Source organism: Oncorhynchus nerka, linkage group LG24 (genome assembly GCF_034236695.1).
Source record: "Oncorhynchus nerka isolate Pitt River linkage group LG24, Oner_Uvic_2.0, whole genome shotgun sequence".
NCBI classification, from domain to species: domain Eukaryota; kingdom Metazoa; phylum Chordata; class Actinopteri; order Salmoniformes; family Salmonidae; genus Oncorhynchus; species Oncorhynchus nerka.
Genome location: NC_088419.1, coordinates 18797090 through 18823544, shown reverse-complemented (window position 1 = coordinate 18823544; position 26455 = coordinate 18797090). Strand labels below are relative to the sequence as shown.

At 43.8% G+C, this 26455-nt stretch overlaps 1 protein-coding gene across 2 annotated transcripts; it reads left to right on the top strand.

The window, feature by feature from the left end:
• Positions 1-4167: 4167 nt before the first annotated feature.
• Positions 4168-25468, top strand: LOC115107612 (14-3-3 protein zeta-like). Of its 2 annotated transcripts, none has more exons than XM_029631059.2 (6): positions 4168-4273; positions 6019-6467; positions 16344-16467; positions 21261-21424; positions 22173-22268; positions 24120-25468. In XM_029631059.2, the coding sequence occupies exons 2-6, from the start codon at positions 6174-6176 to the stop codon at positions 24174-24176; spliced, it is 735 nt and encodes a 244-aa protein (XP_029486919.1). In that variant the 5' UTR covers positions 4168-4273; positions 6019-6173; the 3' UTR covers positions 24177-25468. The 2 variants fall into 2 exon arrangements, with proteins under 2 accessions (XP_029486919.1, XP_029486920.1); XM_029631060.2 differs by having other exon boundaries at positions 4180-4279.
• Positions 25469-26455: the final 987 nt, after the last annotated feature.

Genomic DNA, 26455 nt, shown 5'->3' with positions numbered 1-26455 from the left:
AGTGGGAAATTCACTGAGCTGAAAATGACATTAAAGTCCCTTAAGCTTTGTTAAAAACGTTTTCTTTCTCAATTTCATGGTAGAGAAAAAAATGAGAAAAACTCACTAATTGTGTTGGGGAATTAGTTCCAGAACCGACAAGCAGAGCAATACCACAGATCTTTCGAGGGAGGTTGTGCATGCAAATATGAGTGATGAAACTGCAATAAAATTATACTGGTTTTAGGAATTTTTCTCGAGCTTGGTGCAAAGTTTGACATACCTATTTTTTAGAGGCATTGTTGAGGACAAAGGAGGAGGGAGTACATGGGATAAAACCATGCCTGTGTAATCACAGCTCACCACAATCAATGTACCCTCTAAATAGGGTGATTTTGGGACAGTCAGGAGGACATATGTAAGGCTGTGTGTTCCAATGCCATGCTGACTGCACTACAGGGCACAGCAGTAGCAGACAGGGAGTGTGGGGTTGAGGAGGGTAGGTGGAGTGGGCGTTGGTACTCAGTGCTCAGGCTGAGATAGTGAGCCCTGTTTCCAGGCAGGTTTCAGGAGACCAGACAACGCCCAAATGCTTTTTTTCTCTCGCTTTCTCTTTTCTGAAAGAGTGGCTGTTACGTAATGCCGCTCGACGGCTCAGGCCTTACACAGCGGCCTGGGTGATCCACTTTGTTGGCGGGAAGAGAAGCAGGATGGGTGTGTGTTAGAAGGGGTGTGGGGGTGGAGGTTACTGGCATCTGTCAGCCCCCCCCCCCCCCACACACACACACACACACACACACTCTCACACACAGAGGGAGAGTCCTGACAAAGCCGTGTCTGTGTCGATGTTCCAGCTGGAATCCAGAGAGTGGGTAATGGCTACTCTTACCTCTAGCCATAGTACTTCACATCTCCTCCCTCCTCGCCCTTCTGTTGAACCCCCCTCTACACACACTCAGATGGCTGTAGCTGTTACCGTTAACCACACCTGGTCTCTTTTTTTATTTCTCTGTCCCTGTGACTCTCTTTCCCTCTCTTTTTCACTCGTCCTCGCTATATCCCTCTCTCTTTCCTCTCCCTCCAGAGCTGGTGCAGTATATCAGAAATCCTCAGAGATAAAGCCTGGGCTGCGGTCGTTGAACCAATGACACGTCTCTGACACATTAACGTGTCACTGAACTGTGTTTGTCTAATGAGGTGGGTGAGGCTGCTGACTGACAATGGTCATACGTAAATGAGAGGAGAGGATAGTGACCAATTGACAGTACAGTGCTGCTTTTGTTCTCAGTGACTCATTAACAGCACAACATAAACATGTATTAGCTTCAGATACAAAGCCCTATAGCTTTCTCTGGATTATGTTGACGTCTGTGAGTGTCACACATTTCTCTGGGGAGTATGAAACAAGATTTAGCAAGGACAGAAAAATGTCTATGTGTTGTATCATTCTGCCTCTGGCATATAGGGATGGGATTACAGCTCAGAAGAACATTCCAGACTTCCAGAATCTGGCCCATAGGTAACTAACTCTGCTAGGGCGAGAATCACATCATTGTTCTAACTATCAGCAATAGAACATTTTGCAGACCAATAAACCCTCTCCAAAGTTTTCATCAAAGCTTTCCTAATACTGGAGGGCGTAGCCAACACAAAGTGGTAAAAAGCTCAGATAATGCTTCCTTCCAGTTCCACTGACACACAGCTCCGTCTCCCCTGTCTATTCACTGTTCAGCCTTACCCCACCATGCATATGCCCAGACTTGCCCTTCTTAAAGCCTGTGTAATACCATAATTAAACAGCACAACAAGAGACGCAAGACACCTCTTTCCTTGTTTAATGTGATTTGTTTTGTGCTAATACATAGATTACTCTGTGTCTTGCTTTAAAAAAAACACACCTTTGACATAGACATAGGCTGATTGCGGCGGTGCGTGGGTAAAATCACTGGGGAAACCAAGCCCCCTCCATATTACAACCTATGTGTTGTGATAATTGCATTGTCAAATAGCCCTTAGACAGCCTGGAGGTGTGTTGGGTGATTGTCCTAAAAAACAAATGATAGTCCCACGAGGCGCAAACCATGGCGGATGGCGTATCGCTGCAGAATGCTGTGGTAGCCATGCTGGTTAAGTGTGCCTTGAATTCTAAATAAATCACAGAAAGTGTCACTAGACAAGCACCCCCACACCATCACACCTCCTCCATGCTTCACCGTGGGAACCACACATGCGGAGATCATCCGCTCACCTACTCTGCGTCTCAGAAAGACACAGGGGTTGAAACCAAAACTCTCAAATTTGGACTCATCAGACCAAAGGACAGATTTCCACCGGTCTAATGTCCATTGCTCGTGTTCCATGTGAGAAATTGCCAAGAAACTGAAGATCTCGTACAACGCTGTGTACTACTCCCTTCACAGAACAGAGCAAACTGTTTCTAACCAGAATAGAAAGAGGAGTGGGAGGCCCCGGTGCACAACTGAGCAAGAGGACAAGTACATTAGAGTGTCTAGTTTGAGAAACAGACACCTCACAAGTCCTCAACTGGAAGCTTCATTAAATAGTACCCGCAAAACACCAGTCTCAACATTAACAGTGAAAAGGCGACTCCGGGATTCTGGCCTTCTTAGCAGAGTTCCTCTGTCCAGTGTCTGTGTTCTTTTGCTCATCTTAATCTTTTATTTTCATTGGCCAGTCTGAGATATGGCTTTTTCTTTGCAACTCTGCAAAAAAGCAATATCTTTAGAGTAGTTTCTACGAAAACCATATTGGTGCTCATATAGAACACAGTGTTGATTTACATGTTTCAACATTCTCTTATACACCAAATGTCCCTTAATGTAATCCAAGGGATTTCCATCAGTTTTTTAAAATGTATTTGATAGAGAGTAACCAACATTCACAAAAAAGTTATTAAATTCACATGAAATAACATCGGTGTCACTGTAGGTCTTATTTCGAACAGTAAATTTAGATGGAATAGTTCTACTGTAGATGCTTTTTCTGAAACAGTTGAAGATTTTCCAAGATTACTTATATTATTTTAAGGATTCTTGAAATTTGTTAGTAAAATATAATTTTGGGGATATCCAAAGTAGGTGAGTAAATTTGTTCTTATACTTTTTGTAATTTGCAGAATTCAGGGGACAGTTATTTTTAAGTGAGAATTTTTTGAGAACGGTTGTAAACCAAGGTTTCCAGAACCCTTCTACTGCTCTCTGTGGTTTAACTACGGGAAAGCAGTGGTGAAATACAGAATTGAAAGATGTGAGAAAAGTCTGGTAAGCAGACTCTGCATCGACTTGATTATAAACATTTTCCCATGAAATATCATCAAAGCGCTCACAATTACTTTTGTTAAATATTCTACATTTAATGCTACTGATCATCCTAATATGTTCATTTCCAGCTGCCAAAGAGAAGTCATACCCTATTCCCTACACGGTCCACTACTTTTGACCAGTTCCCTATGAATAACTATTTCCTTAACCCATGATGACTATCGGCAATCTATCCTATGCAAATCTATCCAATGCAAATAAAACAAGTGTACTGATTCATAAACCTTGTAATAGCTTATTATTTAATCCTAGGTGGTCACACTTTTGGGAAAAACAGAATAGGCTGATACATCCATCAATTACATGTTAAATGCAAAGTTTATTGCAAAACTGTGTGTATCATTTCCCCCTGCCACACCCACTAGCGGCCTACTGATACTGTTTGTGTGTTGTTGTGTGTGCGTTTTGCTGCGTTCAAACAACTGGGAACTCGGAACTGGGAAGTCGGAAATCTCCGATTTCGGACTTCAGTGCGTTCAAAACAACTGGGAATTCGGAAAAAAACGAGCTCCAACTGGAAAAATCGATTTGAATGGTCATCCACCTCGGAATTCCAACTCGGGAACTCGGACCTCTTTCTAGAGCTCCAACTTTCCGACCTGAAAATCACTGACGTCATGATTTGACTTCGCATTTTTCCGAGTTCCCAGTTGTTTTGAACGCGGCATATATGATGTGGAAAAGTGTTAGATATCCATGGTAATGATGACGTCTTCTCCCTTGCTTTAATTTGAGGAAACCCCGTGGCCTCAAAGCCCGCCTCTTCCCCCGCGCTATCATCCTATTGATTCTTGTTTTTAACAGTGTTGGTTGATCCGTCTCAAAGACGGGTTCTCATTGGGCTACCGTTTTGTTAGACACGCCCGTTGGTCTGATTTGGTTGAAGGCATAGATTATTTCCCTGCCCGAATATCTTCGTAAGGTATTTACTCGGAGTGGCGGATTGGAACCAGGTAAAGGTTGGGGAAATATATTAACATTTTTTTTCTTTAAATATTGGAAATTAATGTGTAGGTTATTACATTTAACATGAAGTTCGATTGTTCCAATGTTGTAAGGAAATGTTAACTGTCTATGGATAGTTAGTATACGATGTCGTTTGGTCGCCAGTGCAGTGGTGCTTCATAAAAACGATTCATTCTGTGTCGCGCGGGGTTAGTCAAGCAAGCTAGTTAGCATTCGCTTGTCAGGGCAAAACAACACACTTGCTTTTAACGAGAAAGCAGCAGTAGCGGCTAGGATGTTAACTCTTGAACACGTCTTTTGAGTTACAACATATCAGTCCTCCAACCATTAACTGTCTGTTAGCTAGGCAAGTGGTGAATGCGTTTTTATTTTTGTACCTTTTTGTATTTAACTAGGTAAGTCAGTTAGGAACGCAATTCTTATTTTACAATGACTGCCTACCCCGGCCAAACCCTCCCCTAACCCGGACGACGCTGGGCCAATTGTGCGCCGCCCAAAGGGACTCCCGATGACGGCCGGTTGTGATACAGCCCGGGATTGAACCAGGGTCTGTAGTGATTCCCCTACTACTGAGATACAGTGCCTTAGACTGCTGCGCCCCTCGTGAACTTCCCTTAGCAACTAATTAGAAGAGTATGTTACTTTAGCTAACTAGCAGAAAAGTTAAGGTATATCCAAAGATATTTATAACTAACCCAAGATGGTTCACCTGTGTCGTTATCAATGGGAGCAAATGAAGCATAGTGGCGTGAACAGGCAAGGATTTGTAAGTCGCTCTGGATAAGAGCGTCTGCTAAATGACTTAAATGTAAATGTTAAATGTAAGGAGTTGGGCAGAGCCAAGCAGGAGTTGGTGAAATCCTTTTGGCACGTTCTAGTATGTCTATTTCCTTTAGGGAATGCCGGCTCTGTTTAGTGTGTTTGTGCACTTGCACGCCTTGTAAAACAATAGTTTGAAACCAGAAAAAACATTTATATACAGAACTTAGTGCAGTCTATTCGTAACACTGCCGGCCACTGATCTTCCTCTCCTCCCCATATTTGTTGTGGAGTGGAAATTCAACCAGATGCTTCAGATTTATACATCCGGTGAGACATCTGGCTCCGTGTTCATTATGGTATAATCAGAGATATTAGAGAATGGATGAGATAAGAATCCCATTGGGAAATGTATGAAGAAACGTATAATGCCCCACCCAGCAGACTGTCGACCAATCGTGTCATGGTGCGTAACGCGGGTGCTAAACTAACCATTGCGCAATCCCTTCTCAGTCAGGATATGAGTCGCGAAACCTTCCCATTTTCCTTGAAAGTACATAATGTGGTTATTCCAAATCTACAATATTATAGAGAGCATGTTAATTCTCACATATCTGAAAAGATTTGCATTGTTGTACTTGTTCATGAAATTCATGCTAATGTTGGTTTTTTGAGCTAGCGTCCAATTGACTTCTTGAATGAGAGCTCAGAATCGTCCACATTGCACCGTGCGGCCCATTGACGACTCATGGGCAACTTACACAATGGGCATTAATACAATTTAAATGGCGTTTCCCATCTCCTAGGCAAGGCAGTTCGGTATCCCAGCTAGCTAATGTTTTCTTAACAAGTTATTGAATTGATTTAATTTTGTTACAGGTGAACTGAGTTGAGTTGACTAGCTAGCCAACCAAACGGCCTTACAAGGTGTGCATGCATTGACCATCCTAAACAATCACATTTTCTTCCCCAGGTGTCTGGATAACATACCTGTACCTCCACCCACCTGCCCAAAGATTATAACTATCGTTATACACGATCTGTCCCCACACCGTTGTCCCCTTCTCACATCTTCAGACTTTCTTTGAAACTGCAAGCGACAGTTTGAACATACGATAACTCACAAACATGGATAAAACGGAGCTGATTCAGAAAGCCAAGCTGGCCGAGCAGGCGGAGCGTTACGACGACATGGCTTCGTCCATGAAGGAGGTAACGGAGAAGGGTGCAGAGCTGTCATGCGAGGAGAGGAACCTTCTCTCGGTCGCCTACAAGAATGTTGTCGGGGCCCGGAGGTCTGCATGGCGGGTCATCTCCGCCATCGAGCAGAAGACAGAGGGCAGCGACAAGAAGCTTCAGATGGTCAAGGAGTACCGGGAGAAGGTGGAGACAGAGTTACGAGACATCTGCAACGATGTATTGGTGAGTTCATGTATTTCTTCTAGCCAGTATGGGCATGCATGGCTTTGAGAGAGCCACATTTGATTTACCTCGTTCATCTGCTGTAAATTGAGGACAGATATTCGGTGACGACAGCAATAAACCATCTCAGCCTGTAGGCTCAGCACAAGCAGCAAACGGGGTCACTTGTGTTATAAAAAGCTTGATTGATAGAATCACCAACACACTATGTTTCTGTGAGGCTGAGGGCGGCACCAACTTGGATAGATGGTAGCTTAACACAACAGGATTCATACAATTACCAATGGGCTCTTGATTTGAGAAACTGAAAAGCTAAATAAGCTGTCATCCATTCCTTTTCTTGGGGAAGGAAATGGTGATTCGGTTGACTAGGTAGTGGTATCCCCCTCTGTATGAAAATCTATTTACTAGTAGTGCACAATGGCGCTGTCATAAGTCTCTCATTCATGGACTTTGACATTGCAATGCTTCTATTTGTGACGTTTATCTGAAACTATGCAGAAAGTCTGCCCCAATTGATTCTGAGCCACAGTGGTGAAGTGGCATGACCTCCCCTTTCCACTGCTGCTCCCATTCAATAATGTGTCGTAAGGCAGGCAGCATCTCTTTCTTTCTTTCCTTTAAATTTCACTGAATAGTTTATTAGGGTTGTCAACAGAACAGTCAGACATTCTGAGTCAAAGGCTATGGCAAATGTTCACGTAAGGGGCTCTACTTTTACTTGGCAGACTTGTGTGGTTTAGTTTGATTGTCTGCTTGAGTTTGATATGCCAGATCAATAAGGCAGAGCAGCAGCCAGTGAACTGGGCCTCCAGTGGAGATGTTACAGCATCTAGATATGATGACGTGTAAAACATTATTTTTGTGAGTTGGACCTGTGCTACTGATAATATTGGCAAATGACTGACAGCGCTGTAATAATTCTGTTACTACTACATTTTGAGAATGTGTGCCCCCCATCTTTTTTTCAATCAAAGGACATTTTATTTTTTCTTTTGTACAGGATGGTTGTTTCATGAACTAATTTTAAGCACACACCTTCCTTCCCATGTAGTAGGGAACACTATTTTGGGGATCAACTAAGTTTGGCTGTCATGGTCTGGTCATATCCCCCAACCCTATCTGGTGGATCCTGTGGCCTTTGCTGTCCCTCAGTTCTTTGTTCAACAGAAGGCCATGGTTGCATCTGAAATGGCAGCCCGTAGGGCCCTGGTCTAAAGTAGTGCACTAAATATGAAATAGGGTGCCATTTGAGACCCCATAACGTGTGTTAGCTGGAAGTTACCTGACCTGTTTGCTCCCAGTGTCCCATCTACTGCCACTATGGGAAAGTGTATTGTTGCACCTGGCTGTAGGTGTGGCCATGGTGAAAGACAGCACCTGTAATCTCTCACAGATTACATGTCACAGCCCCTAGTGTTCATCTACTTTAACAAATACTGCTGCTTGACATCCAAATTGTACAGAGGCTATGGGCTAAATGTCAAACAAGGCTAATTTACTCTTAATTGCACTCTGCTCTTGCCGGTATCACTTGTTTATTTATTTTAAGTATCGGCCCTCGCCACCCTTTGTCAGAGTTTATTTGGAGTTCTTGACATACTTGCCCAATGCGTAAAACCAAGATTGAGTTTCTCATTGGTAGTTCATGACCTTCCTGTGGGCTCACAGTATTCAGCTTTAATGTAGTACTCTATTCTCTAGTGTTAACTACTCAACCAGCACAATAACCGTGTGTGTCTAAAGAATGTATCTAGCCGCCTTACTCTAAATAGGGCAGCGATATTAGTGCTGTTGGCAGATTAAGAGATGTTTGCGCGACGTCTAACTGTATTGTTCAGTTTATCCCTCCGAACAGTGAGGTGTCCTCCACATCAGGGTCTGCGTCCCTAATGGCACCCTATTCCCTATATAGTTCACTACTTTTGACCAGGGCCCTATGGGGAATATGTTGTTTGGAATGCAGACCTGGGCCTCAAAGGAAAGTGGATGGATCGGTTCCAAAAGCCAGGCTAGTTTGATACAGAACCTAATGCACATCCTTGACACCGAGGAAGAGTGGTTTCCTGTCAAAAGGGGGACTTGTGTGGCAGTGACTTCATTCAACAGGCTGTGTCTGAAACATTTAACATATAGCATGGTAGACAGGCACACGAGTCCTGAGCACATGTGGCTGTTACAGTTGTCCAGACACACTTATTGTACATTAGCTAGATGTTTGGTGATGGAGGAAAAGATCACTTATATTGTGTCTCGTAGATCAGGCTTAGATCAATCACTCTGGTGGATTAAAGCTGGTCATTAGTATTCCAGATGGGTCCATCCTCTACTCAACACCCTTTGATCTACGCAAGCCAAGCTCTCGTCCACACAGACCCTGAACTTAACCTACACACATGGCGTGCAGAGCCTTGATCAAGTGGGTGACCCTCAAGGCACAAGCCATGCGTACACTCCTCCCCACGAGGACCAGGGATCAATCCCAGTCTCCACCCTTCATCTGACGTCTCGCCTGTCCAATAGCCTCGTATGGTTAAGTGGAACTCTCTTTTAAAAATAAACTACACATATGGCATTATCGTGCTGTCACTTCCTTTCTAGGAAGCTGTGACCCTGATAGACGGATGTCCATTGAGGGTGTGCTGGTGTGGCAGGCTCAGCACTGAGCCACATCTGGGTGCTCTAATTCTGCACTGGCCATCTGTTAAAGAGCCCTGCTTTATGGGGCCCCTCTGGGCCAGTGCCCTCTACATGGGGTGCCTCTGGGCTAGTGTGCCCAACACTCTACACTGGGCCCCTCTGGGCCAGTGCCCTCTACATGGGGCACCTCTGGGCTAGTGCCCTACACTCTCCAGTGGCCCTCTGTCTTGATTATTGTAGATAATTTGTGTAACCTACGGTAAGCTTATGAACTCTTACAAACTCTACCAAAGTTTGATTTTATTTTACCTTTATTTTACTAGGCAAGTCAGTTAAGAACATTCCAATTTACTATGACAGCCTTCCCTGGCCAAAGCGTAACCCGGGACGACGCTGGGCAAATTGTGTGCCACCCGATGGGACTCCCAATCACGGCAGTTGTGATAGTCTGGAATCGAACCAGGGTCTGTAGTGAAAGCCTCTAGCACTGAGAAGCAGTGCCTTAGACTGCTGTGCCACGGGTGATGGATAACTATGGAGAATGATTACAGCTGCTGATATACTGGAGTCTCAGTATTATTGTGTATGGTACCGATAACCTTCTTTACCATATAGGCCTACTCCTCTTGTGATCATCGTGCATGCTGTTCGTTTGATCTGACCACCATGTATAGTAGGGCTGGGATTTGCCGGGGACGTCACAATTTGATCTCACTGCGATTTGATAATGCGATTGAATTGCAATTTGATTTTACAAACATATTGCTTACTATATATCTGCTGCAGAGATACAAGAGCCATATAAAAATGTGCGGAACCTGTTGACTCATCCGCCTCCCTGCTCCATTATCAGCTACGTTATCTTGGTTGTTGACCAACATTGTTAACTTCATTATCTTAGTACAGACATGTCACACTTTATTCTATATACAAATACCTAGGTGTCTGGTTAGACTGTAGACTCGCGTTAAGCATCTCCAATCCAAAATTAAATCTAGAATCGGCATCCTATTTCGCAACAAAGCATCCTTAACTCATGCTGTCAAACACACCCTCATAATGCTGACTATCCTATCAATCCTTAACTTCGGTGATGTAATTTACAAAATAGCCTCCAACACTCTATTCAGCTAACAGTGCCATCCGTTTCGTCACCAAAGCCCCATATACTACCCACCACTGTGACCTGTATGCTCTCGTTGGCTGGCCCTCGCTTCATATTCATCGCCAAACCCACTGGCTCCAGGTCATCTACAAGTCTTTGCTAGGTAAAGCCCCGCCTTATCTCAGCTCACTGGTCACCATGGCAGCACGCGCTCCAGCAGGTATATTTCACTGGTCACCCCCAAAGCCAATTCTTTAAGCACCAGCTGTCAGAGTAGCTCACAGATCACAATACTTGTAAAAAGCCCATCCAACTACCTCATCCCCATACTGTTAATGTTTTGCTCCTTTGCACTCTAGTATCTCCACTTGCACTTCTATCACTCCAGTGTTTAATTGCTAAATTGTATTTATTTCGCCACTATGGCCTTCCCTCCCCTATCTTACTTCATTTACACACTGTATATAGACTTTTTCCTCTATTGTGTTATTGACTGTATGTTTGTTTATTCCATGTGTAACTGTTTGTGTCACACCGCTTTGCTTTCTTGTCCAGGTCGCAGTTGTAAATGAAGTTGTTCTTAAGTAACCTACCTGTTTAAATAAAGGTGAAATAAAAAAAATCTTACCTCCCGTCAGTAACAGTTTATGGTATAAAGAATATACAATGTTATGGATGAGTGCGTTGTTTGTTTGGTTCTGTCTCTGTAGCTTCCGGGTATGCTGGGATAAGGACCAGAGCTACGGTAATCGGGCTGGCTTTGTAGTGCCTGTCCTGACTGGCTCGTTCATGTGAATGAGCATATTGGAAGACTCCATGTCAGCAGGGATGGGATTTTGTAAATGTGTTATTGTTTTATTGTATCATGAGTAATGTGTTGCAATGTATATAATTCATTATGTTTAGCTGAGTGGAAAATGTAGGCTTTGATGAAGGTAATTGCTTAATTAATTAGTGCTGGGTATGTTCTGATGGGAGGGGCTTCCCCTACAAAAGGAGTCTCTCTTTCAGTTCAAGGGGGGAACCATTTTGGTTTGAGCTGTTGATGGGGCAGCATTGTTTTTTAAGCTGTCCCCTTAATGTGTTGTTTGGATGGCAGTACTGTGTTTTTTCTTCTTCCAGAATCACTTTGTAAATAAACACCCAGAAGAACTTTTGCGGCTTCACCATCTTTTTATTTGATGGAGGTTAGGTTTTTCAGTTTAGCCTTCTGGCCTACTCTACATGACAAGCCAGTGAGGAATTATTGATAAGGTTGGAACCAAAGTGCTGTTCACTGTTTCCAGGTGACCCTAATTAATGTTTCTTACTTCATGCAGCAAGCTAACTTATAAGAAATCTCACTATGTCTTCCGACGAACCCTCAAACAGGCAAAGTGTCAATACAGAACTAAGATTGAATCGTACTACACCGGCTCCGAAGCTCGTCGGATGTGGCAGGGCTTGCAAACTATAAGACTACAAAAGGAATCACAGCCGCGTGCTGTCCAGTGACACAAACCTACAAGGCAAGCAACACTGAAGCATTCATGAGAGCCCCAGCTGTTCCGTACTACTATGTGATCACGCTCGCCGCAGCCAATGTAAGACCTTTTAAACAGGTCAACATTCAAGGTTGCAGGGCCAGACGGATTACCAGGACGTGTACTCCGAGCATGCGCTGATCAACTGGCAAGTGTCTTTACTGACGGTTTCAACCCCTGTCCGAGTCCGTAATACCAACATGTTTCAAGCAGACCACCATAGTCCCTGTACCCAAGAACACGAAGATAACCTGCCTAAATGACTACTGACCCGTAGCACTCCCATCATGAAGTGCTTTGAAAGGCTGGTCATGGCTAACATTAACACCATTATCCCAGAAACCCTAGACCCACTCCAATTTGCATACCGCCCCAACAGATTCACAAATGATGCAGGTTCTATTGCACTCCACACTGCCCTTTCCCACCTGGACAAAAGGAACATCTATGTGAGAAAGCTATTCATTGATTACAGCTCAGCGTTCATCACCATAGTGCCCTCAAAGCTCATCACTAAGCTAAGGACCCTGGGACTAAACACCTCCCTCTGCAACTGTATCCTGGACTTCCAGGATAAGGGTAGGTAACAATACACATCCGCCATGCTGATTCTCAACACAGGGGCCCCTCAGGGGTGTATGCTCAGTCCCCTCCTGTACTCCCTGTTCACTCATGACTGCATGGCCAGGCACGACTCCAACACCAAGTTTGCAGATGACACAACAGTTGTGGGCCTGCTCACCGATGAGGCAGCCTTTAGGGAGGTGGTTAGAGACCTGGCCGTGTGGTGGCAGGACAACAACCTCTCCCTCAGCATGATCAAAACAAAGGAGTTGATTGTGGACTACAGGAAAAGGACTGAATGCCCCTAACAAACTAACATGGTCCAAGAATGCCAAGACAGTTGTGAAGAGGGAATGACAAAACCTATCTCTCCTCAGGAGACTGAAAAGATTTGACATGGGTCCTCCGATACTCAAAGGTTCTACAGCTGGACCATCGAGCATGGTTGTATCACTGCCTGGTATGGCAACTGCTCGGCAGTACGTACTGCTCGGTAGTGCGTACTGCCCCGTACATCACTGGTGCCAAGCTTCCTGCCATCCAGGACCTATATACCAGGCGGTGTCAGGAAGGTCCTAAAAATTGTGAAAGGCTCCTGTCACCCCAGTCATAGACTGTTCTCTTTGCTACAGCATGGCAAGTGATACTGGAGTGCCAAGTCTAGGTCCAAGAGGCTTCTAAACAGCTTCTACCCCCAAGCTATAAGACTGCTGAATATCTAATCAAATGGCTTGCAATGCGTTCCGCTGCTGCTACTCAGTTTTTCTATGCATAGTCACTTTAACTCAACCTACATGTACACTAACGTTAAAAAGTTTGGGGTCACTTAGAAATGTTCTTGTTTTTGAAAGAATACATTGTTTTAAATGACTATTGTAGTTGTAAACGGCAGATTTTTAATGGATTATCTACATAGGCGTACAGAGGCCCATTTATCAGCAACCATCACTCCTGTGTTCCAATGGCACGCTGTTAGCTAATCCAAGTTCATCATTTTAAAAGGTTAATTGATCATTAAACCCTTTTGCAATTATATTGGCACAGCTGAAAACTGTTTTGATTAAAGAAGCAATAAAACTGGCGGCCTTTAGACTAGTTGAGTATCAGGAGCATCAGCATTTGTGGGTTTGATTACAGGCTCAAAATGGCCAGAAACAGACCTTTTCTTCTGAAACTCATCAGTCTATTCTTCTGAGAAATGTAGGCTATTCCATGCGAGAAACTGAGTATCTACTCCCTTCACAGAACAGCGCAAATTGGCTCTAACCAGAATAGAAAGAGTGGGAGGCCCCGGTGCACAACTGAGCAAGAGGACAAGCACATTGGTGTCAAGTTTGAGAAACGGATGCCTCACAAGTCCCCAACTGGTAGCTTCATTAAATAGTACCCGCAAAACACCAGTCTCAACATCAACAGTGAAGAGGCAACTCTAGGATGCTGGCCTTCCAGGCAGAGTTCCTCTGTCCAGTGTCTGTTCTTTTGCCCATCTTTAATCTTTTATTTTTATTTTCCAGTTTGATGTCTTTTTCTTTGCAACTATGTCTAGAAGGCCAGACTCCTGAACATCTAATGAAATAGCTACCCAAACTATTTGCATTGCCCCCCCCTTCCCCTTTTACCCTGCTGCTACTCTGTTTATCTATGCATCGTCACTTTTTTAATAACTCTACCTACATGTACATATTATCTTGACTAACCCCGCACATTGACTCTGTAGCGGTACCCCCTGTATATAGCCTCGCTACTGTTATTTTATTGTTGCTCCTTAATTTTTTATTTAGAAACACCCTGCTAAGAAAAGAAACTAGCAAACAGTAGTTTGCATATAGTAAGACACCACACACTAATAGTGTAGTTATGCTGCTTTCCATAAGCATTCTGTCACCAACATTGTGTCCATCTGACCATGCAAAGTGAACGTCAACAAAATGCTTGTGACTGTCGTTGAGCAACTGCTCTCTCCTTGAGTGACGGGGCAGGGCTTTGTGTGGTTAGCGGCAAAAAAGGATGAGGGCGAGCGATGACTCATGTAGGAAACTGAGTAAACTATAACTGACATACACGCCAGAGTTGCGTATCACATTTAACAAACCTAACATTGAAATACATTTTTATAGAAGGTAAAGGAAACTCAAACCAGTCCCTGCATCAGTGTGTGTGTGGTAAAATAGCCCCAGTGGCTAACTTTTTGTGGTGCAGAGGAAAAGACAAAGCTAGCCTAGGGTTAGGGACATGACAGGGCCCAGCTCTTTTGCTATCTGTCTTTTTAAATGGATGTCTAAAATGGCATCCTATAGTGCACTACCCATAGGGCCCTTGTTTAAAAGTAGTGCACTATATAGGGTACCATTTGATACACATGCTGAATGTCTTAGCACATGTTGTGAGGCGACAAGGTTGCTGCCGACGACAGGTGGAGAAAAGGGATCTTCTGTCCTGATTCCCATCCTCCCGCTAGGGATGACCCAAATAGTGCACTACTTTTGACCGGAGTCCTCTTGGTCCTGACTAAATGGGAAATTGGGTGTCTTTTGGAACTCACCCATAGTGGATGAAGGCAGAGAAGTGGTCTATATAATTCTTGACCCTTCATGTTCGTTTGAGGGATCTACAAGTACGCTCTTCACTATAACTGTCATGCTGGATTGAGGTTTTTATTTTTCCTGGTATAATGGTCAGCGGTACTAAATCATGCCTTGAGCCTGTGAGGAGAGGGACCTCTGCTTCACTGGCCTGCTAGCCTGCTATTAACACCCACTAACTGCTGCGGCTGCGGAGGATACAGGAGTGCCCCTTTCTCCATGTTGGTGGTGATGCCACGCAGAGGAAATGGTGGCCGGTCCAACCCTGTTCCTGGGTTGGCTGCTCGGCTGAAACGTGTGTTTAAGCAAGTGACTTCTCAGAACAAGCAGCAGTTAAGCTGTACTCTCCCCTCTGGCTGTCCATATCTATAGCAGTATTATGTCATCTCACTGAACAGTTGGTAGGGCAGAGTATAGTTGCCTGTAAGTGCCTCTCACTCAGGTTGTCGTCAGCCCATGCCGAGCTGATAATCAGGTATTAGAGAGCCAGCATGAACGGCAGCTTGTGGATGGTATCACCTTCACTCAAGCCTTCCACTGGGCTATATCTATGCCTCAGCATCTTTCACTGAGTTATCCAGCTTCAGGCCAATGTTCCCTCTGGACCCAGATTAAACCTCCTTTGTATTTCCTCCCTCCTTCCTTTAGGCTTAACAGTGGCCTCTCCATGTGGAACTCCTGACCTCCGCAGGGAGCAGGCAACTGGTTAGCTGTTACCATGCCACACGTGTAGTCTTAGAGCTAGCGTTTGTGCTGCCATGCCAACTCTGTCACTCATTGCCACGTGAAACAAGTTTGACGTGCCAATGACTGCAATGGAGGAGACAAGGACACAAACTTGTGGGACCAGGCTACCTGTCACACGTGGTCTCTAGGCAGGACTATTGTCTTCGGCTGTTAGCAGCTTGCCCTTAAAAGGAAGTGGAGAGGCATTTGGCTCACACAGGAAGCTGGCTGTAGAGTGCTCATTGTTTCGTACCGGTGTTATGTGAATGCCACCACAACCTGTTTTTGTTACACCCACAACAAATTGAGGCAACGGTGAAGCCATCGAGTACAGCTTGGATGACTGATGGGGATCGAAAGTGAGAAGCCCCTTTTTGCAACTGAAGTTAAGGCATGCAACTGTAGATGCTCTGATTTTCATGCCTCAACTAATCAAATGATGCATCAAAGTGAAGTTACTACATCCTTTTTTGTTGCACAAAACCCCCATCTTCCATCGTGTTTTTGTGGGAGACAGCCAGGCAGGCAGATTAGGGTGTTTTTAATGAGATGGAATGAAGCCAAATGAAGGTGTCATCACATTTTTATGGGTGTTACAAAAAAGATCTAGCCATTTGTGATAGGATGCATCCCATATGGCACCCCTATAAAGTAGTGCATAGGGTGCCATTTGGGACGTGCCCATGGAATTCGTAAAATTTAAATGAACTCTCCTCCTGTCTGTTTTCTCCCTCAGGGGCTGCTGAGCAAATATTTGATTGAAAATGCCCCTAATGCCGAGAGCAAAGTGTTCTATTTGAAGATGAAGGGAGACTACTACAGATACCTGGCTGAGGTGGCCTCTGGAGACGACAAGAAGGGTAAGTGGGTCTCCAGTCTACGTCCCATATGGCACCCTGTTCCCTACATAGTGCACTACTTTGGACCATGACCCAAATGGCCCCATATTCCCTATAAGGTGCACTACAGTCATGGGTTTTGGTCAAAATTAGTGCACTATATTGGGAATAGAGGGTCATTTGGGACTCAAATCTACTCTCTCAGGAGTTATTGGGCTGCTGGCTCCAACTGGCCTCGCTGTCTCTCCCTATATTAGTACCAGTCAAATGTTTGGACACTTACTCATTCAAGTGTTTCTTTATTTTTTTTACTATTTTCTACATTGTAGAATATTAGTGAAGACCTCAACTATGAAATACACATACGGAATGATGTATTAACCAAAAAGTGTTAAACTAATCAAAATATATTTGAGATTCTTCGAAGTAGCCACCCTTTGCCTTGACAGCTTTGCACATTCTTGGCCTTCTCTCAACCAGCTTCATGAGGTAGTCACCTGGAATGCAGTGTGTCTTGTTAATTTGTGGAATTTCTTTCCTTAATACATTTGATCCAATCAGTTGTGACAAGGTAGGGGTGGTATACAGAAGATGGCCTTATTTGGTAAAAGACCAAGTCCATATTATGGCAAGAACAGCTCAAATAAGCAAAGACAGGCAATCCGGAAAATTTCAAGAACTTTTAAAGTTTCTTCAAGTGCAGTTGCAAAAACCATCAAGCACCATGAGGAAACTGGCTCTCATGAGGACCGCCGCAGGAAAGGAAGACCCAGAGTTACCTCTGCAGCAGAGGATAAGTTCATTAGTTACCAGCCTCAGAAATTGCAGCTCAAATAAATGCTTCAGAGTTAAAGTAACACATATTTCAACATCAACTGTTCAGAGGGGGCTGCGTGAATCAGGCCTTCATGGCAAATAAACCTCTACCTAAAGGACACCAATAAGAAGAGACTTGCTTGTGCCAAGAGACATGAGCAATGGACATTAGACCGATAGAAGTGTTCTTAATGCGTGATGAGTCCAAATGTGAGGTTTTTGGTTCCAACCGCTGTCTTTGTGAGACACAAAGTACGTGAACAGATCTCTGCATGTGTGGTTCCTACTGTGAAGCATGGAGGTGTGGGGGTGCTTTGCTGGTGACGCTGTTTCTACAGCGATCCGCCATCCCATCTGGTTTGCGCTTAGTCCCACTATCATTTGTTTTTCTACAGGACAATGCCCCCCAAAAATCACTAACAATTACTCTGACCAGAGGGGCCAACATTGGAATAATATTCTAATCTATTTTTAATATTCATCAATAAAAAAAACTACATGTCAATGTGTAGGTGATATGCATCAGCCTCATGTCTAAACCGATGCTGACATGAGGGAGGTAGCAGAAAATGTAGTTTAACTTTAATGAGATTTCCAGTTGCATAAAGTTAGACTAAACGGCAGTCATGTTTTGACAAATAATTAACGTTTAGAGGCTTGATTCTGTCGACATAGTCGAGGCACGGTTCGTTCAGATCAAATGGTCACAAGACGGAGAGTGAAGGACTGCCTGTTGCGCACCGCACACCACCCAGATTCAAGGCGGGTGGAGGTGCTCAGCATTTTTGAAACAGTTTACCATGAACGTAATTGTTTAAAACCTGGATGTTTTTTTATATTTTATGAAGCATGTCTTACCTTGTTTCAAAGTAGCCATATAAATGTTGAGGGAATTATATTATAAACACTTAATATGCCAATTGACTTTTTCTTGTGCGGCCAAAGGCATAATCCTTGTCATGTTAGTATGCTAATTGATGCGTCTTTAGAGCTCCGGTCTTCTAACGGTTTCATTTGTCACATGAAACCGCTCACGCAGGTGGTGTGCTTTTGAGAACAGTGTTCCTGCTAATTGCAGTTTGGAACATTCCTGTGTAGCCTACAGCCATGTGCACATTGTTGATCTTATAATATGAAGAAATAAAACTTGATCAACATTTTTAAGCTGAATGGTCTGATCGGTTGCATCAGCCTCATTGCTTTTTAATATATTTCTTATTTAATGTGCAATGGTTGTATAAATTTTAGGTCTGTCATCACTGACAGGATGCCATTAAGTCCTGGAAGGAATTATTTTAAAGACAAAGTATTTGGTGGTTATTTAGCAATATTTTGTAGGCTACCAAGCAATGTTTTATCATTCTTCGGCACTAAGCAAATTTCGGGGCCGGCTGCACGTACTTTAGAACTGTGAAAATTCCTTTCATCTTCTGCAACTCGTTTACCGTGACCACTACCTGCTTTTAAGTTACTTAGAACAGTGGCCAAGTAGACTACTGTGGCTTTTTTGATCGTAAAGTAGGCCTATCAGTGGCCTACCATTTTAAAAAAACAATGGAGAAAGTGTATCCCAAAACATTTTAAAAAGCTGTTTTTATCATTCAGCCAATGTGTGGTTTTCAATGTAGGCCTACATTCATGAGACTTAAAAAAAAAACATGTAGGGATTTACATTAACCTGTTTGTTTTGTCCACTTGTCCTTCAGACAAGCTGACTGAAAATGTTGTTTGATTCAAGAGACCACTTTACAAAATAAAATAAATTATTATTCCCATGCCATTATTTCAGCGACTCAGACAAATGATGCTACCCTCTGCCTATTGTTGAGGGATTGGGTTAAATGCGGAAGGTACATTTCTGTTGAATACATTGTTGTATAGCTGACGAGTTCTCCCTTTCCCTTATTGGCTACTTATCTTATTCAAGCCTGTCTCAAAATACTGCACTGTCCCTTTTAAGACCTAAAAAAAAGGTCTTTACCTGACTTGCTTTCCAAAGATGGCTAGAAATGCACATTTTGTGCTCTTGTAGGAAGCAACCCCTCCCCCATTGCTGATGAGAAATGAGCTGTAACTGGGCTAAAAACTCACTAACAAAGAATATGAACAAATGTGCACAAGTGGTTACATGCAGCTCTCACATTGATCTCAAAACAAACTCATCTAGCAAATGTGTGTGTCTGGAGCTCCATCCAGACCTCTCGCTCCAGGGGATGCAAGCTTGTTGGTTTAATGCAGGCTGAGTGAGTTTGGGCTGTGAACGTGGTGATGGGTATATGAATGTTCCCTCCCTGCCAATGCGGGGTTCTTTCCCTCCCTCGTCCCTCTCCCATGTCTCCCTATCTCATCCATCCATGATTACCTTCCCTCCCTCCATACTTCTTTCCCTTCCCTCCATACTTCTCTCCCCTCCTTGCCTCCCTCTCTCTTTTCCTCCTGCCAGCCGCCTCCTCCCTGGCAAGCCTCAGCCACTGAACACGAGACTGCACAGAATTACTGTCATGGTTTTCCCCTTACAGCACCGCCCCAACTGAGGAGGTTTGATCAGGGGAGGGAGGATGTTGAAATGTAGGCCTCGTTAGTTAGTAGCCTAACGCTTGCCGGCTTATTTTGGCAACCAGGCCAGGGACTTTGCAACTTGATCCACATGTAACATATCCAGGGATTATTTGTTACATTGTAGTTCTTAGAAAATGCCATAGCACTATTCAAATGAAAATCAGATTTTATTGGTCACATGTTTGGTAAACAAGCACATTTTTACTTAGTCTACACCTAATTTACAGGCCCTTCCATTTGTTATAGAGAAATAATAGAAGAGTAAAATGCATTAATAATAAACAATGAGTAACGATAACTTGGTACTGCTACCCTGTGTGTATATAGCCGAGTCGATGTGCAGGGGTACAAGAGAATTTGAGGTAGATATGTACATATAACTTGGAATAAAGTGACTGATAATACTCAGTAGCAGCAGCATATGTGGCTAGTGCAAAAAGGGTCAATGCAGATAAATTTAGTTCAGGTAGATATTTGGTTAACTATTTGTTAGTCTTATGGCTTTTGGGGTAGAAGCTGTTCAGGGTCCTGTTGGTTCCAGACTTGGTGCTGTGCGGTAATAGACAGAACAGTCTATGACAGGTGGCTGGGGTCTGACAATTTTTTTTTTTGACAGCGCCCGGTATAAATGTCCTGGATTGCAGGGAGCTCGGCCCCAGTAATATACTGGTCCGTACGCACTATTCTCCGAAGCACCTTGTGGTTGGATGCCAAGCAGTTGACATGCCAAGCGTTAATGCAGCCAGTCAAGGTGCTCTCGATAGTGCAGCTGTATAACTTTTTGAGGATCTGAGGGCCCATGCCAAATCTTTTCAGCCTACTGAGGGGTAAGGGGTGTTGTCGTGCCCTCTTCACAACTGTGTTGGTGTGTGTGGACCATGGTAGATCATTAGTGATGTGGACACAGGAAGCTCTCAACCTTCTCCGTCTATGTGAATGGAGGCGTGCTCAGCCCTCTGTTTCCTGTAATCCACGATCTGCGACTTGGTCTTGATGTTGGAGAGGTTGTTGTCCTGGCACCACATTGCCAGGTCTCTGACCTCCCTATATAGGCTGTCTCGTCGTTGGTGATCAGGCCTACCACCGTCCTGTCGTCGGTAATGTAGCTCCGGTGCTCAACAAAGGATATTTATAAGCCCATTACCTCATGTAGCCTAGCTTTCAGGAATGCTTACAGTGGCCAGACCAGGGAAAGGAAAGTGACCCCATTTGCAGCAATGATGGATAGGCCTACCTAGAGGAGTAATATTTCAAATTTACAAAGTTTGTAATGAAAGACTGGTTCTGTCCCAAATGGCACCCTATTCCCTTAATAGAGCACTTTTGACTCTATGAGCCTTGAAGAGTAGTGTACTATATAAGGAATAGGGTGCCATTTGGGACGTAGACAATGTTTTAGAGTTGGAGCTCTATCTCAATGATTCCTCCCCTTTCCACAGAGACGATATCCAACTCTCAAGACTCCTACCAGGAGGCGTTTGACATCAGCAAGAAGGAGATGCAGCCCACACATCCCATCCGCCTGGGCCTGGCCCTCAACTTCTCTGTCTTCTTCTACGAGATCCTCAACTCTCCAGAGAAGGCCTGCTCACTGGCCAAACAGGTAGGGATGATGAGACAACACAGCAGCCCACACAAACAGCACCAGATCCCCTATATAGTGCTTTCTTTTGACACCGGGCCTATGGGGCTTTGGTCAAAAGTAGTGCTCTATATAGGGGGAGATTATGGGGTGTACTATATACACTGAGTGTACAAAACATTACCTTTCATTATATAGACTGACCAGGTAAAAGCTATGACCCTTATTGATGTCACTAGTTAAATCCACTTCAATCAGTGTAGATGAAGCTGAGGAGGCTGGTTAAAAAAAATTCAAGCCTTGAGACAATTACAACATGGCTTGTATGTGTGCCATTCAGAGGGTGAATTGTCAAGACAAACGCGTTAAAAAAAGTGCCTTTTGAACTGGTTATGGTTTGAATGTGTCAAGAACTGCAACACTGCTGGGTTTTTCACGCTCAACAGTTTCCTGTGTGTATCAAGCATGGTCTAAGCACCTAAAATACATCCAACCAACTTGACACAACTGTGGAGTCAACATGGGCCGGCATCTCTGTGGAACGCTTTCGACACCTTTGTAGAGTCCATCCGCCGACGAATTGCGGCTGTTCCGAGGGCAAATGGGGAGGGGGGCTGCAACTCAATATAAGAAAGGTGTTCTTAATGTTTTGTTTACTCAGTGTACACACACAGCTGCATTATGTGCCATCTCTCTCCTGTCCATCTCTATCTTTGCCTCATCTCCCTGTTCATATGCATATCAACCATTGTTATCTGTGTGTTCGCAGGCCTTCGACGATGCCATCGCCGAGCTCGACACGCTGAGCGAAGACTCGTACAAAGACAGTACCCTCATCATGCAGTTGCTTAGAGACAACCTCACAGTAAGTATCCTCTGACCTCCCCCCACCGAGCCACGGGATTGGTCGCTTCATCAACACATCCCACACACACCATACACCCACTGTGACTGCAACCCAGTCTAGTGTATGTGCATCTCATTTCAGTATTTTAATGGCAAGCAGGAGCCAGTGCCATTTTGTGAGTGACAAGCTATGATATAAGGATTTGAACCAAGTGGAGCATAGGTGTTTTATATATATATATATTACACACAGTGCATTCGGAAAGTTTTCAGACCCCTTCATATTTTCCACATTTTGCTACATTACAGCCTTATTCTAAAATGGATGACATTTTCCCCCTCAATTTACACACAAAGCGAAAATGTAATTTTCAGACCCTTTGCTATGAGACTTGAAATTTAGCTCAGGGTGCAGTCTGTTTCCATTGATCATTCTTGATCTTTCTACAACTTGGAGTCCACCTGTGGTAATTTCAATTGGTTGGACATGATTTGGAAAAGCACACACGTCTATGTAAGGTCCCACAGTTGACAGTGCAGGTCAGGGCAAAAACCAAGCTGCGAGGTCGAAGGAATTGTCCGTTGAACTCCGAGACAGGATTGTGTTGAGACACAGATCTGGGGAAGGGTACCAAAACATTTCTGCAGCATTGAAGGTCCCCAAGAACACACAGGCCTCCATTCTTAAATAGAAGTTTCGAGCCACCAAGACTCTTCCTAGAGCTGGCCAAACTTGACAATCGGGGGAGAAGGGCCTTAGTCAGGGAGGTGACCAAGATCTCGATGGTCCTTCTGACAGAGCTCCAGAGTTCCTCTGTGGAGATGGGAGAACCTTCCAGAAGGACAACCATCTCTGCAGCACTCTGCCAATCAGGCCTTTATGGTAGAGTGGCCAGACGGAAGCCACTCCTCAGTAAAAGGCACATGACAGCCCGCTTGGAGTTTGCCAGAAGGCACCTAAAGACTCTCTGAAGACTCTCTGACCATGAGAAACAAGATTCTCTGGTCTGATGAAACCGAGATTGCACTCTTTGGCCTGAATGCCAAGTGTCACGTCTGGAGGAAACCTGGCACCGTCCCTACTGTGAATCATGGTGGTGGCAGCATCATGCTGTGGGGATGATTTTTATTTATTTTTGCTGTCGAGACTGGGATACTCGTCAGGATCGAGCAAAAGATGAATGAAGTAAAGTACAGCGGGATCCTTGATGAAGACCTGCTCCAGAGCACTCAGGACCTCAGACTGGGGCGAAGGTTCACCTTGCAACAGGACAACGACCCTAAGCACACAGCCAAGACCACGCAGGAGTGGCATCGGGACAAGTCTCTGAATGTCCTTGAATAGTCTAGACCTGATCAAACAGCCTCTGGAGAGGACCGAAAATAGCTGTGCAGTGATGCTCACCATCCAACCTGACGAAGCTTGAGAGGATCTGCAGAGAAGAATGGGAGAAACTCTCCAAATACAGGTGTGTCAAGCTTGTAGAGTCAAACCCAAGAAGACTCGTGGCTGTAATCAATGCCAAAGGTGCTTCAACAATAATGTAAAGAGTCTGAATACTTACGTACATGTACATATTTATTTTTAAGAAATTGGAGAGATTCTAAACCTATTTTTGCTTTGTCATTATGGGGTATTGTGATGGAGAAAAACATTTTATACATTTTTAGATATGGCTGTAACAACAATTGGGAAAAAGTGAAGGGGTCTGAATACTTTTCGAATGCACTGTTTACCATTTAGTAGACACTTGATTCCAAAGTGATTTACGGTACAGTCAGTACATTTTGTCTGACTTCACTCCAGCAGGGTCTTTTGGATATCTGAGATGCTTGTCAGTTTAATGGTATTTTGTCTTGTGTGTTTCAGCTATGGACGTCTGACAATGCAGCAGATGAGCCAGAGGCTGGAGATGGAGAGAACTGAGATGCTCCCTGTCAACCCTCGCCAAGAAATACAACAACAAAAAATGAGGAAAACAATCATTTTTACACCTTCATTCCTTATTGTTCCACTTGAAATGATTCTAGTAATGAATGCCTGTCGTACAATGGAGCTGCAGTGTGTGTGTGTGACATGAATCATTTTAGTTTTCACCACGACTCTGCTTTTTGGTATGAAGAAAAGCTCAATTAAGTAAATAATATTATCGCCATGCCTCAGTTTGCTTGTCCCCGCCTTCCTAATGTGCAGTTTCTGCTTTAAAAAAATATTTGCTTCACTTTAACTGTCTGTTCAACATGACAATATAGGATCTGTGTGTCCAGAAAGATCGGTTTTCTGAATTTTGAAAGGCCATTTGCAAATGACAAATATCGTGCAGCCTGGGCATATGGTGGGGAGGGAAAGGTATGTCAAGCTGACCCAAATTTGACAGGAATTCTGGCTGTCTCCACTGTCTCCCTGTGTGTTGGTCTTCCAAAAAGGTTGCTAGGTAGTTGCATCTGTCAACACCTGCTGGCCCATGAAAGCCAACCTGACATTGGGTTTATCCCAAATGGCACCCTATTCCTTTTTATAATGCACTAGTATTGACCAGAGCCCTCGTCAAACGTAATGCACTATGAAAGGTAATGGGGTGCTATTTGGGATACAAATTGTCTGGTAACTTGAATCTCCTGAAAGCTGTATTTTATGAATCTGTGGGGGCTATCCAACCAGTGGTTGCATCCCGATCACCTTTATAGGTCACTACTTTTGACCAGGGCCCCTAGGACTGTGGACTAAAGTAAAGTAGTGCACTATTGAAGGAATAGGGTGCTAACTGTCAACAGAGCAAATCCTATCCATGGGCTCTTGTAACAAGGTCTCTCCCTCCACGGTTACAAAACACTCCTTCCTAGTTATATTATTCACCTCAATGTGTTACTTTGTAGCATGTCTAACAATAAAGAGTTGGTACTTTAAGACAAAAAAAAAATGTGGAATGGCAATAGAATAAGTGCATGCATGCCCCTTTATTTTTGTTCACTGTACACTGGAATGGGGAATCAATATTGCATACAGAAAGTCCCGTTTTTGTTCAGTACTTTTCTTTGCAGGTTTGTGCACATGTCAGAGGGTGTTTGGTTTGTCCAGCGATTGTCATTAGAGATTGAGACCACTAGTGTTTTTGCTAATCATTGATTGTAGCCCCCAAATCTTTGAGAATGTTTAATGCCCTGATGTTATGTAACACCTATGTAACATGAATAAAAATGACATTTTGTAAACCATAATTGGTGAGCAGACAGTGTTTCTGAACCAGTCATGTTGTGGTTTTATTTGGCGCCCAATTAATTTGTTTCGTTGGACATTACTAAAAACACCAGGCAATCAGTTCCACGTCATTTTATATTTTGGAAATCTGTTCCAAAGTATTCTCACACATAATAGAGGTGTGATCATATACAAATATATTCGAAATGATAGTTTGTCAAATCTGTTAGTTTCTTGCGGCCAATTTATAATTATGCTCTGGCACCGCTACCATATGCTCAAGAAAATCCGCTCGTTGATCCCTGCTATACAGCATGTTTTACTTGGTTGTGTGTGTAACAGTATAGCTTCCATCCCTCGCCTCGAACCAAGGACCCTCTGCACACATCACCCATCTCTCCACAAAATCCGCAGCTCTTGCAGAGCAAGTGGAACTACTACTTTAAGGTCTCAGAGCAAGTGATGTCGCCGACTGAAACGCTATTCATTTTGTCTTGGAGCTGTACATGGACAAGTTCTATGGCACTCTTCCCTATAACAGGGTTTTGGCGCCCCCGACTATGTTTTGGTTTTTGACCTGGCACTACATAACTGATTCAAATAACCAACTCGTCAAACTTCGATTTTTTTTTTTAATCAGCTGTGTCATGCTAGGTCAAAAACCAAGACTCGCCCATGGTGGGCCCCAGAACCAAGTTTGGGAAACCCTCTCCTATACAGCATTACTTTTGATCAGGGCCCTAGTCAATAGTACTGCGCTAAATAGGGAATAGGGTGCCATTTGGGACAAAGATAATACCGTACGTGTCTGGTAAAACTGCATGAGGTTTATACAGTATCCTCATACAGAGTGGGAATACTATGTCCCAGTAGCCTCATTAAATCCCAGACATATTAGACTAGGGACTTCAGAATGAACATAGCTGGCTTTTGAGCCCATCTCACAATCACTTCAAGAATAGAGTTCGCCAATTTAATGTACGTCATACTGTACTTAATTTGACACT